The sequence below is a fragment of the Adiantum capillus-veneris genome, chromosome 22 (assembly GCF_014529385.1).
Source record: "Adiantum capillus-veneris isolate H3 chromosome 22, ASM1452938v2, whole genome shotgun sequence".
Lineage (NCBI taxonomy): Eukaryota > Viridiplantae > Streptophyta > Polypodiopsida > Polypodiales > Pteridaceae > Adiantum > Adiantum capillus-veneris.
Genome location: NC_140952.1, coordinates 28,309,091 through 28,330,493, shown reverse-complemented (window position 1 = coordinate 28,330,493; position 21,403 = coordinate 28,309,091). Strand labels below are relative to the sequence as shown.

The window sequence follows — 21,403 nt, the reverse complement described above, 5'->3', positions numbered from 1 at the left end:
TACAAAACATCAGTTGAATTATGCCATGTGCAGGTTTCCTAAAGGTGATTTTGAAAGTGCATTATACCCAAGATCTATGTAACAGGCCATCTGCTTCCGCAATCACCCCCTTGGGTCTCACCAGCACAGATGCTAACCTTTCGATCCCAACATGCTAGTTCAAATTGGAAATACCTATATAAACCAAAAGCACAGATACTGGACACAAAAGCTGCTGCAATGGTAATAACCACATGCAGCATCGATGGATGTGATTTGACAATTCAAAAAACATTTGATTTACGATTTGTCATTAGTTAGAGTCGGCCTGATATTTCAGGAATTATATTCCTGTCAGCTTCAATACCAACCCAATCTGTAGATTCTTTTATGTATAAGCAGGTTAGCCTCTACAATCAGTAGGATAATCTGATTCAAAACTATCTGATTCAGCCAGTTTGAATTTCCACAAGAGCTGGAAACACTTTGAAAATTTGACCGTATAGCTGGTCACAAGCTCACCTCTATACACTGGACTTACACGCATCATCAACGCCAGGAAGCCGAGATATACAATATGTGTAGGCTGCAGGTTATTAGAACTAGATACTGAGCAATTGTCATAACGCATGTAGAAAAATGCCACGCTTTTGACACACATGACTGGAGCTTTGCATTGTGCCTGCCATCACCTTTTCCTTCACCAATCAAGAAACTGCAAAGCCAGAACTCAACGGCCGCGCTGCAAAGTAGATCATCCTGTTTCGTTCCAAATTTAATGGCTTTTGGATATGATACTTATCCACTTCTACCACCACCCACAGTTTAAGATTTTTTAATTGCTCAACACATTGCCTTATTCCCATGTCTCTGCCTACAGAACTATTTTGGCCCCTGCAATATCTGCTCCGAGTGTCGTCCGCACTAGACCACCATTTTGCTAACATATAATCAAGCGTTCTCCACGGAGGAAGTGGCATTGAATTTTGTTTCAAAGACATTTTGGCAGCTTCAGCCATAACTTTCAAAATTTGCCTGAGCTTTTCCTCAGAACCAATAAAGACAACAGGTAAACTTTTGAGAGCAGCAGCATACGAATGCGTGGGTCGTGCAATCTCAAATTGGCTTTGAAAGTCCACATCCACAATCAAGCGCTCAGCTGGTTTCTTCTCTCCTTTAACTAAGACATCGATGTACTCGTACTCGCCTGAAAATGTCAGAAAGAAATCAATTTAAAGATCATCAAGCAAAAAGCAATTAGAGCTTTGAGAGAGCACAATACAAAAAAGACCCATTATGCAGTGTGGGAGGCACTCACCCCCAGGCACTTTCCCTGAATTATGCCACTTAGAGCTGCGAATAGCAGCATCATAACCCCAAACCCTGAGATGCTTCACAAGCATTCGTCTAATGCAGGCACCTTTACATTCTGTCCCAGACGTCAGGCAAAACAAGTCTACATCCTTGACGGAGGACAAGAACACTGAGAGAATAGACAAAATTTCCTTTTCTACAAAGGTTGTATTGAGCTTCAGAGCCTGCAGAAACAAGAAGGCTGATGAGAATGTGAGGTAAACACCACCAAGTACAGAGAAGTCAGTCTAAGGAAGTTATTTACCTGAAGAGTTTCGAACAGCCGGGAACAGCTGGGAAGACCACTTTCCCCATCACTGCTCTCTGGGAAGTCGGACTCAAAGCTACCATTTTCCATGAAGTCGTGAACCATGGCAGCCAAATCATGCTCACTGTCCACACTGCCATCAATGGGAGGAATTAATGGAACCCCAACATGGCCAGCAGAATCCTTATTGTGAGTGGGAGATTTCCCATTGCAGGCAACACGAGTAGAAGAAACTTGGTGTTGTAAGGGATCTATTGGCAAAGCTGATGTTGAAATACCATGAAAGCCATGTTCTGCTGCATTTTGGTGAAAAGGCATGCGTTCAAGATAAAGGACGGAGGGTTGAGGCAGCCTGGAGCGGGGAAGAGGTTGGTTGATTTGCAAATCGGGTGTGTGAGCATCGCTGGCATTGACAAGGGGGAAGCCGGGCATGCCGCCCTTTGCTACTCCAAATCAGAAGTTTGCAGACCTCGTTAACTGCTTTCCTTGGGTCAGGAAGAAGGAAACGCAAAGGACGAGGCGAAGTGATAATGGTAGTCACTGGACGATGCAGACTCTCTCTTTAGCTCAGAAGATTCTTCAAATACTTGGGAACAGACCTGGAAAAGAGAAAGCAGGAGCCAAAATAGCCCGGGTCAGGCAACAAGAAACAAACGCAGTGGGGTGTGTGACACAGAGTGTGTGTGTGTGTGTGTGTGTGTGTAGAGAGCTCGTTCCGTTGGGTCCGAACGAAAGGCTGTGTGAGAAAGCTGCAAAAATCAAGCAAACTGAAAGAGCTTTTTAGGCATCCTGACACCGTGACACACGTCTCCCTTTGGATACACTTGCTTTGTCGAGGCATCATCCCCTCACCGAGCAATATAAGATTCTGCCACGGAGCGCCTTCTTCCAAGTTCCAGGCTTTCCATTTTCATCACGCAGGCAGGCGCAAACGCACGCAAAAATGCGTTCAAGCCTCTCTCTCCAGTTTCTTCTAGCCTTCTAAAAGTTCTACCTAGGTACTTCTTCTCTGCCAAGTTCTCAACAAGCGACACCACCATGGGCACGATTACCAAAACAAACACAGGTAATAAATCAATAATATCAAACGACATCACTGATTGCTGAAGTGATCAGACAAGCACTCAGCAAGACAAGGCAACTTCAAAAATTAGCAATTTGCAAGCAGAAATATGTATCATATCTGTCAGTTTAAATTCTGCGAATTCATGTCATCTCCTTATATACATTCCATTGAAATTTGAAACGGCCGTGAGAATTGAATGGAATGAATATTATAGAATCGCACACAGGCAGGCGACAAGTGGCGGATAGAAGACTCGCCTGCAGGAGAAAAGAAAGGGGAAAGGCGCAGCTTTTTCCAGAGAGACTGGCGATGAAAGGAAGCAATCTTCTGCAGCAAAGCCACAATCCAAGGCACGGCGGCTATGCACTGATGCAGGCACAAGCCATCGCCTCTTTCGTGCCACTATGCACAGACGAGAGGCGATGGAAACCTTCTCGTAGCAGAGTTGAAGAGTGAGAGTGCGAAGAGAGGGAGGGGAAGAGGCCCCTACTATTGGTCTTGCGCCTGCGTCTGCTTCTTCGCCATATGAGGAGAGGGGGGGGAAGGGGCATTTATACGAAAGGCAATCGTCACTAAGTTTAGCAGCACATGTAGAGGGCGCTAGACAGTTTAGAGGGCAATTTAGTAAGTAACCGTCTAAAATAAAGATGATGAAGAGGGAAATAGGTAAGAATTGTGTGGCAAATCTTTGGCATAACTTAGGCTATCCATTTCAAAGCTCCAGAGCTCCATACTTAATAAAAATAAAAATGTGTTCTGTTATTTAACTGGATTGGATTGGATTGCGTGCTAGGCTATTTTATGTCTCCCTTCAAAGTTCCATCTTTTTCAATGTTTGCAAGGGCTCTCTTGTTTTCTTGGAGCTCGCCACCAACCAAATCAAGCTTCTTGCCACCCTCCCCTCCTAGCCTACCCCGTGATGCCCTTCACCTTTCCCCCCCCCCCCCCCCCCCCCCCCCCCCACACACACACACACACACTCTCTCTCTCTCTCTCTCTCTCTCTCTCTCAATTCTTTCGGTGAAATATTGTTTGTATATGGTATATTGCTTTTCAAATGCCTCTCTCTCTCTCTCTCTCTCTCTCTCAAATTATGTTTTTGTATACCTATTTACAAAGAGCACATGATAGAGAAGGAATCTCTCTCTCTCTCTCTCTCTCTCTCTCTCTCTCTCTCTCTTTTTGTTATTCATATCTTTGTTCACATCTTCTAAACCAAAAGGTCGGAAGAAATGTCACTTCGTACATATAACAATAGATCCAAAGCATCTGCTCTCAAACCACATTTTAGTTGTGAGCCCCCCCCTTCCCCCCAGTTCTCTCGCGTCTCTGGTTGATTGGAAAGTATTGTATTTCCTAAATATAATTCCTCTTAAACATAAGCTTCAACAAATGGACCTACATTTCTGGCATGCTAAAACATGCCTTAGAGTGGAGAAAAGAGAGAGGAGTACAATACTCTATTTTGAGGAGCTCTCTCTCTCTCTCTCTCTCTCTCTCTCTCTCTCTCACACACACACACACACACACACACACACACACACACATAGAGAGAGAGAGAGAGAGAGAGATCTCTCTCTCTCTCTCTCTCTCTCTCTCACACACACACACACACACACACACATAGAGAGAGAGAGAGAGAGAGAGAGAGAGAGAGAGAGGAGGAAATTGGAATAACCTTCCTATCGCCCAAGTGTGGTAGACTAGTTATCCCAATTCCCTATAGAGTAACAGATCTTGGGTTTAAAGACACGTCTATATTCTCTCTCTCTCTCTCTCTCTCTCTCTCTCTCTCTCCCACAAAAACAAAAAACCCCACTTTTAACAACAAGCTCTTTTATTTCACCCTTCTTCTCTCACATTCACCTACATTGCTTTTAAAAGTCATCCTCTTTCCCTTCTCTTTGAATACCATACTTTCCTAAATACCCCACCTTAGGTCATGTGAAGGTGCGACAATGGCATAAGTTATGGCTTAGAAATTGCCCCATCACATGAATGCTTTACAAACTTCACCATGGCACCCAAGTGCCTTTATCATACACCATGTCCACATCCAAAGGCCTAATAATCATGGAACCTAGTCGTAACACTTGTAAAAGTCATGCTTCCCTCTCTCTCTCTCTCTCTCTCTCTTTCATGTGACTAAGGCCTAACTTATACCTCATGAATCATTGTGATTCATGAATCTTGCTTTATACCCAACAATATCAAGAACCAGGTCTCCATCTCCAACTACATCAATAGAGCGAAGCTACATTATTAACATATCGTATAGCTTCAATGTGGGGCACTACTATCTTTATCTATGCAGGCTAAAAGATGCTATGCATTCTTCATATAGAAAAGTGCTCTCTCTTAACTCTCCCACAATGATAAACCCCTCAACTAACCAAGTCATCCAGTAATCCACTAATTGCGCCCACACAAACAACAATCCACTAATTGCGCCCACACAATAACCTATCGCTTAAGCCGATAATTGCAAAATTTGATATCTCAATTGCTCAAGAAAAATGGTTTGTGCTACAGCCAAAATGAAGAGGATTCTTGGTTCCCTCCCCCTTACTCCCTTCATAGACATGTGTGTGCAACCTAGTGACTTATCCACTTCAAAAAAAAAGAGGGAGGGGGGGCAAAAATTTTTCACATTAAAAAAATGTATAAGTCGCGTACATCCTTACGATTTTTTTTGCACACTATAAAACCATATAAAGATGCATGCGACTTATGCCAAATACCTAAAAGGGTGAGGAGACAAGGATAAAGCAAGTGGGTCATCAATGACATCTATTGGTCCAAACCGGCCTATAGATCAGTCTATCTTGTTGGAATGCAAGTTTTGTTACATTTCATGTGAATCTCTTCTCCTCCTCGTGTGCTATGTGTAAGCTTAATAAGCCTTACCATGTGATACATCCTTTGTGGAAGAAAGTTGGAAAGTGCAGGCTACCTCTACCCAATGATGTGTAAAACTTAGAATAAGCCACCACCTGGAAATTATCGATGCCTTTTTCTACTTTAATACTCTTCTTATATTGATAGACAAACTAGTAGCCATAATTACTTTGTGATTTGGGCTTAATTGCATTCTAATCTAAATCTAATCTATTACAATAAACTTATGAATGGATATCATTGATCTATCCATCTTTTTTTTATACTTTCTAAAAGAAGCCTTACAAGAGAGTTGAGTTAGGCATACTTTCATTGTTTTCAGTACCAATTGAGACATATCTTAAACGTTATTTTGGATTTAAAATATTATACGGATCTTTTTATTTCACCTTTCATTTCACATCCTCACATGGCTTGACTTCTCTTGCATTCTATTCTTTTAGAATGTTAAAGTGAAGCCTCACCTTCATGCTTCTAGTAAATTCTACACACACACATATACACAAACACACATATATAGTAAATAGTCCTTTTTATTATACTATTTATTTATTTATTTATATTTATATACAAAAACATATGCACAGACAAACATATATATATATATTAATGATTATATATATATATGTATATATTTATTTATTTTATTTTTTCTAAATCCAAAGGTCCGACAAGTTTTGATTTTATTTGTAAAAAAATTATCATGCGCCCGTTTTGGACAAGAGGGAGAAAGTCAAAGTCCTTATAGAGCCATCACAGCTTTGAAATTCTCTTCAAACCTCCAAGAATTCATGGTACTTGACTGGTTGTAGAATGTCCAAAATAAAAAATCGCTTGAATCTATCAGGAACAAAAAACTGTCTGAATCAATACAACTTGAATCTAAAAATGTGACAAACTTTTGAATTTGAATTTGCACATCAACTAAATCTAAATATGAATGTAAATCTTTTGAAAATCTGAATCTACACATCAACTTCTATGGCAAGTTGATGCACAAACAGACACATCAGACATAACAGACATAGCAGACACAACACACACAATAGAGTCCTTGTATAAGAAACTCACTATACACTTTATGGTCTCCTTGACATGCATCATCTTTCAATGGAACACACAACTCAACTCACACAATGTTGACACAGAAATACATCAGGCACGTCATGATTTCTTGACTGCTCAAAATTCATCATTTATTGGCTCGCTCCAATGCAATCACAAAGATCGCAGCCTAACAAAGTTGTAAACACAGCGGGATCGCCAAATGTGTTGTGGTTCATCAACACATGAAATACTAGATCAAGAACACCATTTTCTCACAGAGAATCAACTCAAGAAACACTTCAGGTATAGAAAAACTCACACATGTTACTTCAGATTGAGCATAATACTACACAGAGATAGATCAGACACAACAAAGAACATAGCATTGGTTGATTCATCAAGAGAATACATTCATCTCAAAACACGGCTACATTACATAGACTATGCCTCACAAGGTGCATTCTACCCTCTTGAAGTAATGAGACAAAAGTAGTTGTAACTGCCCAACAACATTCCGACCCAACAATACTTCGACTCAACAAATAATCCGGCCCAAAAATATTCCGACTTAACAAATATTAGACTCAACATCCGACTCAACAGTATCTGGCTCACCATAATCTAACTCAATAATATTAGACTCAGCAGTTATCAAACTCTGCAATTATCAAACTCAATATATCTGCTAAATCTAGCTCAATAATATATACTAAATTCGACTCGGTATCACCATCAAACTCGGCACATAGTATCCAATTAGGACCGTCCATCCAAGAGTAGTTCGTTTAAAGGTAAAATGTTCCTAAAATCATAAGAATCAAAATAATTACACAAGGGGTAAGTAATTTTGGATTTACCTATAACCTAAAACCAACAGAGTCAAAGACTACAATAGTTGTGAGCAAGAATCCGATATATAGACAAGGAAAGACCACCTAACACCTGTCAACCTAACAAGAAATTATAGATAGTGGGTCCATCAAACCCTATAGATAAAAATCTCCCAAGCCAACATCCTAGTTTCCCAGCTTTCTGGGAGAACCTTATGTTAAGGACGTGTTTGTTTGTTTTCAGAATTATACTTATACACAAAAGAACATAACAGTTCAAAAGATGGCTGGCTTTAGACAAAGGACACTGATTAGCACAAAAACAACTCAATCTTTGCATTTTTGTACATCATAGTGAGAACGAGGTATCATTCTAGTGTTTTGTACATAATATAGTCAAGAACAACTTATTCTGAAGTGAAAGAGGCCAAGTTTGACAATGATGGACAATAGCTTAGCCAAAAAGATATTAAATAAAGATAGAGTCCTCACCTGCATCCTTATAAACAAGACAACAAATTTGTTAGCCTTGAATACGCATTACAGGTGTCAACAAACCTATCAGTTGTTATTCATGTTCTACTTAAAACCTTTTTAACTTATACCTACCATCCATGTAGTGTTAAATATCAACAAGTATCCATTCTTAGAATAGTAAGCTATAGATGAAAGTGACATGTGCGGGTGTGTGTGTGTGTGTGTGTGTGTGTGTGTGTGTGTGTGAGAGAGAGAGAGAGAGAGAGAGAGAGAGAGAGAGAGAGAGAGAGGGCCATATAGATTGCACAAATCCAACCTTTTCCAACAACGTGCAAACGTGCCAAGAGATACAAGGAAAGAGAAAAGTCAAAATGGCTCCGTTTCTTGCGATGGTGAATAAAAAAAGACCTTACTTGGGGATGCAAGGATGTAGAGCATCCTAGCATTGGATGCATTTGTGATCCTTTGGTGGCTAGCAGTGTTGTTTGATCTTCTGGGAGCCACTAACTTCGATTACTTGAGTTGCACATATGTGGAGAATATGTAGATGTTTTACATCTATCCCAAGGCATGTATGTGTGTGTGTGTGTGTGTTTGTGTGTGTGTGTGTGTGTGTGAGAGAGAGAGAGAGAGAGAGAGAGAGAGAGAGAGAGAGAGAGAGATCTACTGTACTACACCAATTGAAACCTTAATCATCCCTAGGTTGCTTTAGGCATAAATTCACCTCAAAATAGATTATATTTTTTGGAGAGAGAGAGAGAGAGAGAGAGAGAGAGAGAGAGAGAGAGAGAGAGAGAGAGAGAGAATTGATATACTCTAGTACACCTATTGAGACCTTAATTATCCCTAGGTTGATTTAGGCATAAATTCGCCTCAAAATAGATTAGATTTTTGGGTGCATAACCAATTACAATTTCCACATACATATTACTTGCATGCTTATAACAAAAATTTAAAAAAAGAGTATTAACATGAGATGACACGAGATTGAGGACCGGATTTCAAGGTTTGCCCTCTCACAAAGTCTTTTCATTACTCGTACTCTTGTTGCTCTTTACAAACAAAGAGAAGCTTGAGTATACATATGACCGAGGAGGCTAAGATCTCCATGACTCAAGTAACTTAGCGGCTTTCCTGATCATCAGATGTCATTCTTCTCTTCTTTGAAGCATCAATAAATAGTCACTATAAGTATATTGCAAAGAAAAGGAGTATATGGCTTTGGTTATGATCTTGACAAGGAGAAGCTCCATAGCATAGTATTGTATGAAATTCTAGTAGGGGTTCCTAAAATTATTGATAGTCTGAGGATCCTATCAGATGACCTTTATTATCACCAAAATTAGCTTTTGATTTCTCTACAAAGTTGTAGAGTTTAAAAAAAGCTAAATTTTGAAAAAAAAAATGCAATCCCACTTCATATGAACAAGTTTAGTGAAGACTACTTTTCCTCCCCTTTTCAGACGTAGGGACTTTGAATTTCTAAGGAAAGGTAGAAGAGTTCAAAGTATAGGAGTATGAACGTGGAGATTGAGCCTCTTTTGGGATTTTTGAAGACGCAAATGAATGTTTGAAGCCCTCATGCCCATTCACATGCCCTTCTATCCACTTTGCCTCATATTCCCACCCATTGTGAATCGTATCTTTTGCAGTTAGGGTTTCAAGAATGCACATATAGTTTGAAGTTTGGAGAAGAAGCTCAAGTCACACAATTTGAAAAATGTATTACTAAGTGTTAGAATACAAGGTCTGAGATATACCTAGAGTGATGCGCGTATATACAATGCACATGTTAATAAAACCTCCTAGTAGTGAGGGAAGAAAGTTCCCTGGTGGTTCTAACTGTGTTCACACACATCACTACCATATACATGGTAACAAATCCCACTTTCAAGTGATGCAGTGAGTGAGACCTTGCACATAGAGTCTATGGAAGTTCCATGCCCTATGGACATCATCACCCAAAAGATTTGCAGAAATATTTGATCTTCTCAAGAGCCAATGCCTTTGTCAACAAATCGGTAAGGTTGTCCTGTGTCGCCACATAAGCCAAGATTATCTCTCTAGTTCAGTGTCTCTCCTTAACATAGTGATAATTCACCTCAATGTGCTTTGTTCGAGCATGAAAAATTGAGTTCCTTGCAACTGCCAATGTACTCTAACTTTCAAGTGTAGATCAGAGTGCCAGCATGCCCAACTCCCTAATCAGCCTATAAGGCATCTGAGCCACACACACTCAACCATAATTGTGAGTACCTTGTACTCAGCCTCACAACTAGAGGTGGCCACAATAGGTTGTTTCTTTCTCAACCATGATATGCATGAGCTTCCAAGCATGAAACAAAAGCCACTCGTGGGCACTCACGTGTCATAGAAACTAGTCTGATCCAAGTCAAAAACGGCATATAAATCTGGCAATAATGATCCCACCACCTTGGGATAAAACAACCCAAGATATATAGTGCAATTCAAGTAGTGAAAGATCCTCTTAATTTCCTACCAATGTTTAGACACAAACCAATCTCCCAGTCAAAATTCCAAGTCAGTCAATCATTCACAATGCTTGCATGACACTCAGCACGAGGATGGAAAGCTGTCATAGCGTCTATCAAAAATGAGGATCACATCACTACAATGGTAGAGGAATCAGAACAAGGTACGATGATGAGGGTTGCACTCTCAGGGCGAAGAAATCGAAGGAAATCCAAGTGTCGGAGGTGGTGAAGAAAGACTCTGAACACTCACAACATGCCAAAAGATGACATTCATAGAGAGTTGATAGATGCTCTCAGTCAAATAGTTCTCATCATTTAGCGAGTGTTTAGTTGGGAAAAGGAAAGTCAAAATGAATATTGAAACCAACAATGTAAGAAGATGTAGACATTTTTGATCAGTTTCTCAGAAAAAACCTAGTCAAGGAAAAGAAGCTGATATAGTCACAGAGACAAGCAATGACTACAATCAAATATGGGAGATAGACACTGACCATCGCGACAAGCACATACATTAGGAGAGAAAACCATATCACAATGGTAAGCCCAAATGTCGGGAAAGGGAATCAGATCACCATGCAAAATCTAGACATAGGGAAAGGTCCATTGACATAAGCATAGCACTTCCTACTTTCAAAGGTAGTCAAAGAGATGACCCAGGCATTCTTACTTAGGTGTTTGACCAATATGCTAATGTGAAGGATATTGAGTATTTTCCTTAAACTTTGAAAAATGATGCACAAAAATGCTATTATCATTATCCAACCTGCAAGTTGAGGACATATAACAAGTTGAAAAAATCCTTCTTGCTAGAATACAATGAGAAGTGAGGAGATGAGGATATTTTTTGTGAGCTAGATAAAAGCAAGCAAGGTACATGTGCACTTAGTTTTTAAGTGGATTCAAAAGCAAGAAGCTTAGAGAGTACAAAGTGCCAAGACCATCCATAAATTTAATGATCTAGTGTAAAGAGTTTTAAAACTAGAGCAAGAAGCCAAGAAGGAGAAGGGTTGATGAGGGAAGCGAAGTTCCGGTTCAATGAGTCTTTGATTGAAGAGTCATCAACCAATTTTGGTTCTTTGGTAGGGATGATAATGAGTCAGAGGACACATCCAAAAGTAAGAAGAAGGGATCCGTGAAGTAGAATGATTGAGGAGTTGTCCAAATAGATCTTTGAGATCTCTAGTAAATGAAAGTAGAGACCTGGTGTACAAAATGCAAATCTAAATAACATAGGTTTGATTATTTCTGCTAGTGCACATATTGTAAGATTTTGAGCACCTAGGAAATAATTGTAAAATTAGAATTCATCATTTCAATGAGGGAAAAGATGTCTCCATGATAATAGTGACAAGTCCAGAGCAAAGAATTGAGGAAGTCATTGGCTATTGCTAAGTGAGCCAACATCAGTTAACATGAACTGCCTAGTGACTACACATCAAGGACAAATGCGAACAAGGAATGCCAATTGGAGCTACACATTTATCATTTTCTTCCAAAATGGCCATGTATTGTAATTTCTTGATTTATTTCAATCCATTGTAATAATTGTAATCTGTTACGGGCTCAATGAGAGTTCCAAGTTGTAAAGAATACATCAGCTAGCATGCCTAGGTGCCAATATAGTAAGTTGGGGAGCCCTAAAGGCCTTGGGAGCCCGGACATTGCACATTTTAAAACCATATGGCTAAGGTATAGAAGCCAACATTTGTAAGGATTTTTTAATTTTTGGATAATAAGCATTATGACATTTTTACAGAGCACTGTGTACTCTCTTGCCTTCTTCTCAAGCGCATAACGCTCTCGTGCAGTGTTCGTTTGAAGTCTTGTCTACTTCATTGCACTCACATGGGAAAGCTCTTCGTGACATTGTGCTTTTCTTGTGATAAAATTGTGTTTTTTTTGTTTCTCATCCACTCCTTAATCTACCCATAACTCTAAATTCACACAACAAAACTGCAATTTATGCATTGGAGGGGTGTAGTAGCATCATTGCTAAGCTCTAGGATGTATTTGGAGTTAAAATTGTTTATGTCAAATCTGCCATGTAGATAATAAGCACAATTTTGGCAAGTGGTCAAAAGGGGGATTTAAGGGTTCAGGCATGTGTCTTTAGATGTTGTCAAAGTGTCCAATAAATTTTCTCTCGTTTAGATTCTGTTTGCTTTGTGGAACTGATGAGATTTGTCTACATTGTCATGGATAGCTTCTGTTGCCTGACATGCAATAGAGTGTGAGACAAGGATTGATTGTGTTTTTTGAGAGATTGACAATCTCTTGTAGCCTCCATGCACTAGTAAAGTTGACTCCGTCCCACTGTATGACATTTATGTTAGTGGTTCTCACTGTCACTACAATAAGATAGCAAGGCTTGGCATTCGGGTAGACCCCGAGGCGGTCACTTTTTAGAATGTGTATGCTATCACGTGAGTTAACCGGAGAGGATTATTAAAAGATCAAAACGTATCAAAATGTATACATACAGAGAGGGGTGGGGGTTTTTTAAATAGGCACTTAGTGTAAATATAGTATGTATATTGAGGTATTATTAATAACCTCTTGAATGCACGTGATATAGGAAGCTTTTGATAAGTGACTGCCCCGGGGGGGAGACCCACATTTTGGCGTCGTTGTTGGGGATGAGGTGACCTAAACTAGGGAAAACCTTAGTGCTTAGTAGCATTGTTCAAAACTATCTCTAAGTCTGCCTAGAGTACAAAAACCAACTTACAAAAATTGAATAATCGAGGTGTGTCTACTTCGGTTCTGTAGAGGTGTCTTAGAAGTAGTCCTACTCGCTGAGAACCTTTGGGCTTAGATTAGGTTGTTTTTGAGTGGTTGATAGTTTAGACTATGTTAGAGTCTAAGGATTGACGCACTTTTGAAGCAGAAAACAAAGAAAAATGAGTGTTACTGGACACTTTTCACAATCTTTTGGCTAATGTGATTAGGAGTAGGGTAAGTAGACATCCATAAGCATTTCCAACCTATCTCACCCTCTGAAATTTCATCAAGGAAGTGTTTTGCAAAATTTTAGAGTTTTCAAGTACGAGACTCATACAATGAGTTTGAGACATCAAAAACAACATTTCTGGTCATCATGGATCTTCGAAAAGCTGTAGCAACTTGTTGGTAAGTCAAAAATTAAATTTCAAGAAAAAAATTCAAAGCTTGGCAAAAAATGGGCTTATTATCTCCCCTATGAGAGATGCATGCAAATGTGATTTTTTTTTTTGCCAAAAGTACTTGCAATAGGCTATATAAAACATGATTGCCATCAAATTTCCGAAAAAGTGCCCGTTTTGACCTGTAGATAATAAGCGCTTCTTTTTTGAGGCCTAAAATTTGACATTTTTCACATGAACATCTTGTTTCGGTGAGCTAACACTTTTGTGAAGGCTCAGAAGATTGTGAGTCCATTTGAGTGCAAAATTGAACCAAAACCACTTTCACTCTGAAGAGATGGGATAAGAACACTCAAATCATAACCGAATTGGTTGAAACTTCTTGCCAGAGCTTAAAATACCTTGTTTTAAGTGTGTGAGTTGAAAAAAGGTTACAAAATTGGGCACCTAGATAATAAGCGCGCTTATTATCTCAGTCTTCAAAATTGTACAATTTTCATCATTTGACAACACCACATGTTAGAACATAGTATAATAAGACCTTGATTCAAATTTGGTGCCATTTGGAGAAGTTGTCAGTTAGGCCTAAATTCACTGAAGACCACTACAAACACAAAATTTGGGCTAGGAACTTGAAAAGTGAACCAAACTCCATGAAACTTGATTTGTGACTTGTTTATGGTATGAACATCCAATACAAGTCAAAATTTTGGAAAAAAAAGTTTCATTTTGACCTGAGAGATAATAAACGGGCTTATTATCTCCTACCCTAAAAGCTCAATTTTTTGAAACTTTTTCAAAGGGGATTGGATCTAGGGTAATAATTGAGTGCTTGTGTGAAGTTTCAAGTGATTTGGACATCATTTGACTTGCATGACCACTACAATTGTGTCTAAAATTGCCAAACTCAGAACGTACTGGGGTATCGAGCTAAACTTGTCCAAAATTTGTAAAATCTCATTCAGAGCTTATTGAACATACACTGGACTAGTGGGAACCATCAAAAGTTGAAAATTTTGCAAATTTGTGCATGGAGATAATAAGCGTGCTTATTATCTTGGTATTCAAAATTGTAAAAAATTTCATCAATTGAGCCTACCACATGTTAGACCATTGTGTATTGAGCTTATGAATCAAATTTGGTGTCATTTGGAGCTATTGAGACCCGATTGTGCCTAATTTCTATGAAATCCAACAACAAATACAAAAAGGGAGCTAAAAACTTGAGAATTGTTCCAAACCTCATGAAACTTGTCAAGTGACCTATTCATAGTGTGTACAACTAGTGTGGGTCAAGAAACTTTGAAAAAATATTCACTTTGGGCCAAAAGATGATAAGCGCTTTGTGGCAAGATAATAAGCGTGATTTTTTCAAGTGGTCCAAACCTCATGAAACTTGCCAAGTGACCTATTCATAGTGTCTACAACTAGTGCATCACAAGAAATTTGAAAAAAATCTTCATTTTTCTAAGACAGAGGGAAGACAAACCTGCGAGTAACCACCCAACCGTCCTATATATAGGCCCCTAGCCCTTTGGCTCTGAGCTATATATAGACCCCTATATTGCAAGTGTGTCCAACACTTTGCTAGGGCGGTGCCCTCCCAGTCCTACCCTTGGCATGACATTACTCCCCCCTTGGAGAAGAGTTTTTGTCCTCAAAAACAAAAGTGGTAAGATCTTCTCAAGAACACTAATGTTTTCCACAGTGGCACCTCTTAGAGGTCCAGTTGTTCTGATGTCCAATACACAGTTCAATAGGAGGTCCAATGAAACCAAGAGAAACGTCTTGATTTCCACATTGTTGTCCTTGTGCAATTGTTGATGTAGCTGGCTTAAATCCAACATAGTGTGTAGACTCTATTTATAGCTCACTTGAGTATTGTAAACGAGTCACCACAACTTAGAGGTGTAGATGAATGACCAGGACTCAGACTTTTTGGAGATATTGGAACATTAAAAAATGACTCTCCTCAAATTTCCATGAAAGTGACCTGCTAACATAACTCATTAGGCTATACAAAGCCCTTGACTTGCTGTCATTTATGTAAGTAGGCAGCCCCACCATAACAGTGATCAAGGTTGAAAACATGACATAAACATGGAGGGACTAAACTTAGTCGCAACATGCTTTGCATCATGATAAACAAATTCCAAAACCAAAAAGATAATCTTTCCATTTGGGTTGCTTCTTGCTAGCATATGCTCATAGCATATCCTTTAGCACTAGATTAATACGTACCAATTGCATATCCGTCTTTGGAAGAGTGGCAGTATTGCAGTGAGTTGTATCTCCACAACCATTTACAAACAGTCTTCTAGATATGATTAGTGACTGGGGGTCACAATTACTGACAACAACCAACTTGGTAAACTTTAGAGATTGAAAAAAGCAACTGAAAAAAGTTCACCAAGTCCAATCAACTTATCTACAAGCACTCATACTGAGCCATCAACTCATATGGTGGTTGGTAGATCTACAATAAATATCATATAGATACTGCACTTGTGGTGCAAAATGCTTCGTAAGCTATCAATTTCATGAATTTGCATGCTGCTCCAAGTAAGCCTTTGCTAAACACTAGGGCCCATAACACCTAGTGTGCATGCCTTTAGCCAAAATGTACTTGAACCTGCATTTTCATGATTTAATTGCCAATGCGTATGGTGAATGTTATTCATATAGCACTCTAATAACATGAGGAAAAATAATGGGTAAATAGCCCGTTGTAATTTCTTGAAAGCCTTGCTAAACCATTGGACCATAATAAACTGTGAAAAAAATCACATGTAGGTACCAACCATGAAACATTTTCATTAACAGGTTGTAGCCTTCCTATAAGTGTAAACAACCATCCGTCAATGTTGTTTACAATACTTGTGACGTCAACAAGTTTGTACTTAGTACGTGATAATTTATGGCCACTAAAATTATTCCTAATATTGTGTGCTCAAAATGGTCAAACAAACAGATGTGACTAGCATCTAGGGACTTTGCCGCGACGACACATCATTAGGAAACATGCGCCATGTCAGTCCCAAAGACTCATATTGTCCACATGTGGAATATGTCTCAAAAAAGGATGTCAAAAAAATAACATCTAGCAAAAGTACAAGATGTACTTGTGTCTGGAGGTGATTGCAAACACTCAGTGACATGAGCAAGAGGGACCCTCATATACTTTTCTCCACACTGGCTAAACCAAACTCCATGAGTTCCTGGACCATGTTGCACCTTGTGACTAACAACATGTGCCAAACAGAACCCTATCATGTAGATCTGTAATTTTTTCAATAGGAAACAAACTTACTTTGTCGAGTTATGATGGTGGGGGATAATTTTTGATGCCCCTAGCATTGTAAATATGTTTAGATACCCAATCAATTGGACATTAAATGGTTAGATTTTGTTCTTTGTTGTTATGATAGTCACTAGCAATAGTGCAACTATGCGCCATGATTCACATGTAAATAAAATTCATTTAAATATCTATTACAATTAAACCTACTTATATTTTAATAATCTATTTTAATCTCAGCTGTGTGGTTTTGGTTTTCTCTTCCTACATTTCTTTGTTTCTCCTCCTCTTGCGCACTATCAATGGCTAGTCAGATTACAATCTATGGACCAACTAGAAGTAGAAAACTTAATCTTGCAGCAAGCTACAGATATTTGGAAGTGAAGTAGCAATTAATTAAAGAGCACTTTGATTTTATTACTCCCCTTTTTTATAAAAAGGGGACAAGCAGATTCTTAGAAAGCATCAAGAAGGATAAGAATATAACTTCAAAAGGGTTTGATTATATCCTTGATTTGAAGAATCGCTGCAGGTATCCATACATTCATAGCATTTTGTTTCCTGGTCAACTAAGGGAAAAGTTTCAACCACACGTTTTTAAAATGTCAACAAAAGGTCCCGACTCCGCACTTGATCTGGTCAGTCAAATGAAACCAGGGGGAAATTTTCAAAACATGTGGATCATTTTTGATCATGTTCATAGGGTTCAAGGTTGGCCAACCATGTTTGCACATGTGTATGACCCATTCATCCGTTCCCTATTGACCATTTCCACTTGTGACTTTAAGGTAGAGAATAAGTTTTCCTAGATTGAGTTTTTGGAAGCTGCTTAACTCAATAGCTGAGGACAATGGGTATCCAAAGCCAAAGATTTGAGGATTTATGGATGATGAAGCTAATGCAAATTGGATTGCAGTGCGCACAATTTATTTCGATGGTGCTACAAAAAAGTCTGACAACAAGGAGAGGAGTTGTTCCTTCCATTGGGAGCAAAGAATGATGCGCCATACATGTAGATGCATTCGTCCTTCATTTCAAGAGGATCATAAGATTTTATGTAGAAAATGGAGAAATAAACAATCAAAATATGATGCAAAAAACTGCAAAAACAAGCTTAAGAAGTTTTGTTACGCAGGCCATGCAATGCAAGGGGAGATTCCAGCTTTGCAAACATGGCTTGCTTGGTGGGATGTGAGGGCCTCGCAGTGGGGATCTTGGTTTGTTACTCAAGGTGAGTCTGGAATTTTATACCCCACTACCAATTTATCAGAGACCCAACATGCTAGTATGTGAGATAGTGTGGGCTACAAGACTCAAATTTCCCTTTATGAGGCTATTGGGGTTTATTTGTCTTTGTCCATATTGCAGAGTGTGAGGTACAATGTATAGTTAAAAGGTATGCATACTAGAAGTGGGCCAAGAATGCAAGACATGGCAGAAAGATTTTGCAATGAATCAGCAGGATGAGCATCAAGTAGGTAGCTTTCAAACCTTGCAAACTTATCTATGGATGAGATAGGGTTAACCTCCCTTGAAATGAAACGTTGCAGTCTGAGAAGAGTGTTTGAAGAAAAAGTCCTACGAACATTGATCCCTTGAAATTCTTGAGGAGGACAACCACAAGTCAGAGTTTGTGACAGTGACCATGAAAGAACAAGTGCTCAAAAAGATGTAGCACTTCATAGCAATGAAAGTGTGTTGAAAGAATGGTGCATAAGATGATGTGGGCTATTAGAGAACAAAATTGGGTAGAAAAATGACTTGCTTTGGTCAAATACCAAGTGGACGTTGTGGTGCCCTAATAAATGAGGGTGCTAGAAATAAATATGGTGGGATTCCTACACCATCCTTTTGGGGCTGCAAAAAATACCCAGGAGGTGTTGTGAAGGGGTTTCTTTGGTTTTGCAATTTAACTTCAACACATTCTTTGGAGGTTTATAATGACTAGGTTATTGGTGTTCCCAAACTTACTCCTGGTGTGTGGCCAATAGCTCAAGGTATTAATTTGCAAAGGCATGAAATCAAGATGCTTCAGAAGAATGGATTTGTTCTTGAAGAGGTTTCATAAAGAAATGTAGCTGGTTCAAGTATTTCAAATACACCTAGCTCTTTTCATCCAAAGTCTAGAGATGGCAAGACTGTCAAGTGGAGAACGCGATTAACCAAGGAGTATCAAGAGAACATACAAAAGGGTAGAGCCTTGAGTGGTGAGATGGTTCAAGAAGCTATTGTCATATGCAATGAGGCTCACACATTTTATGTCAGTACAGAGGGATCTTGAGCACTCGGTGTGAATTACCCGGTCACAAAATTCGTTGGATCACATGTAAGTGGTTTCAGAAAAGAGAAAGCAATCATTTGGCGTTTGTTCCCTACAAGCATTTATATTTTGTGTATTTGCAAGTTCTTGGGTTGGACTCAACAACGCATGAGTTTATTCACTAGGCTGCCCTAACAAAAATTGAGTTGTTCCAAGCTCTTAGTGGTAGACAATCTCATGCAGCTACATGATGTATCACTTTATCTATGGACATTTTGGTGATTTTCATGCTTTTGGAAGTTGGTGTATTGGAAAGCTTTTGACATTATGCTAGAACAGTTTACAATAACATTTGAATATCTAAAGATTATAAAAATGACTATAGAAGCTTGTTTCCTTGGCTTTCCAGAATTCACAATGCATGATTTTTGGAAGCTAGATAAGAATTTTTATGGAGCCTATGTATTGACAGCAAGGTATTTTGTCAATTGATGTTTATTGACAAAAGTTTATATTGTCAGGCTCTTTCTGGTAGAAGTGTTCATGCAATTATGTGATGTGCTGCTATGAATATCAACATTTTGATGGTTATGATTATTTTAATGGGTGCAAGTCAATAGTTTGGATTCAATTGACATTTTTTACAATAGAGCAACAATTTGTTAACACTATGTTGGCTTGTGCAAATGTGGAATCAAGTTTCTTTGGAATGCTCTAGCTCCATTTTGTATGACTTTTGAGTTGATGGGGTACTTTACATTTTATGAACTCATTTCTCTTCAGTCATCATTAGGAGAAGCATAGATTTCTAGTGTGCTTGTTCTTGTGTTGGTTTTAGATACTGAGTAGGTGTTTTTTTAAAACCAAGGTAACAATATAGAGTGCATTTTAGTTTAAACGTTGCTTCAAAATTACCTTCTAAAAATTCCTTGCCAGACATTGCAAGGTCATCGTTTGCTCAAAATTTAGCTCGCTCAAAAATTTCTACTTGGTGTATGGACACGCTCCGTCATGCATGCCAAATAGAAAAGAAAATGATAAGCCCTTGGATAGAGTGATGGTCTCAATAGAGTGAATCCATACCATGAGAGTCATGCAAAATCAGGATGGGTATGGATACATCACATTCAATGTTGCCAGACGTAAAATGTGAGCTTATATCCCTACATTATCAAATTCCTACACGTGTATGCCAGTGCCCTTGAGTCCAAATCAACAGACACTACTTTGGCACCGTGTAGAAACCTTGCTTCACATTAAGTATGTCAATGCCTTGTGCTTTGTACATGAGGAAATCACTTCCAATTAAAGGTTGAAATATAGTAAAACAAGTCGCATGAATATCGTCAGTTGTCTTGAACTCCAAAAATATCGGCTCGCTTGAGGGTGGATTTCCGCTAGAGCTCACTGTTTGACATTGAATCTGGCTTGTAGCCATGGATTTTGAAGAATGTAAAGCTGTCTCATAAACCCCCTAGTGTGGTTCATACCAACACTCATTGAAATAACGTGCAGACATAATGCAAAGTCATCCCAAGTTCGTATGCCAATAACATATTCCAAATCTTGGAAGCCTCAATGCAAGATGCTTAAATTGAAGCCCTGCTTCACATAAATACTTTTGTGCTCCTAGCCATTAAATACCTTTTTTGTCATATAGATCTCATGGCCAAGAGAATTGACCTTGTTGAACATGTACAGATAATGGACGCGGTCTACTGATACATCTTATTAAGAAGCAAAAAAATACTTTTAGTTAATGTAGCTCTTACCTGCTAGATTTTATTGCCGTTGTCCTTGACAAGCACCACCCTTAGCTTTAGAATTTGTATCACCACATGGTGTGGTTTAATGGTGTATAGGCATAGAAGCCATGATTCTCCCTTTAGCATTGTCTTGATTGACTGAGGTTTGGAAACAGTTTGAATAGGAGCCATGCCCTAGCAAACTTGCAACCCCAAACTCACAGATGGAGAAATAAAGACTTCTAACCAGTCTTCCTAAAATGTAGCAAAACAATCGGCCATGCCGACCATCAATCCGCCCATGAGGGAAATTAGCAACACGCCTTGCCATTATATCAAAAATTAACCTACAGATATCTATCCGTAGAAATATGCAAAAATAAATTCTTATAGGGATTAAGAAAACCCTCATATTATGAAATGGCAAACTTGATGACCATGTTGTTGTTGGTATACTTGTAAGGGCCTTCTCCTAGTCCTTACACAAGGCCAACACATCTAAGCCACCGACTTAAAAAGATGAAAAAGAAAAAGAAAATATTAGGAAAAAAATATGCAAGTAAAA

At 38.9% G+C, this 21,403-nt stretch overlaps 1 protein-coding gene across 1 annotated transcript in view; it reads right to left on the bottom strand.

Moving 5' to 3' along the window:
• Window positions 1-254: 254 nt before the first annotated feature.
• The window catches only part of LOC147429080 (uncharacterized), a 127,035-nt gene continuing 105,886 nt past the window's right edge, over window positions 255-21,403 (bottom strand). Inside the window, exons 2-7 of the mRNA XM_086494975.1 lie at window positions 2,924-3,369; window positions 2,188-2,199; window positions 1,879-1,896; window positions 1,598-1,733; window positions 1,298-1,517; window positions 255-1,186 (exon numbers count right to left, since the gene is read on the bottom strand). Of these exons, the coding sequence (XP_086351101.1) occupies window positions 687-1,186; window positions 1,298-1,517; window positions 1,598-1,733; window positions 1,879-1,896; window positions 2,188-2,199; window positions 2,924-3,369 (1,332 nt within the window). The 3' untranslated portion in view covers window positions 255-686. The remainder of the gene's footprint in view (window positions 1,187-1,297; window positions 1,518-1,597; window positions 1,734-1,878; window positions 1,897-2,187; window positions 2,200-2,923; window positions 3,370-21,403) is intronic.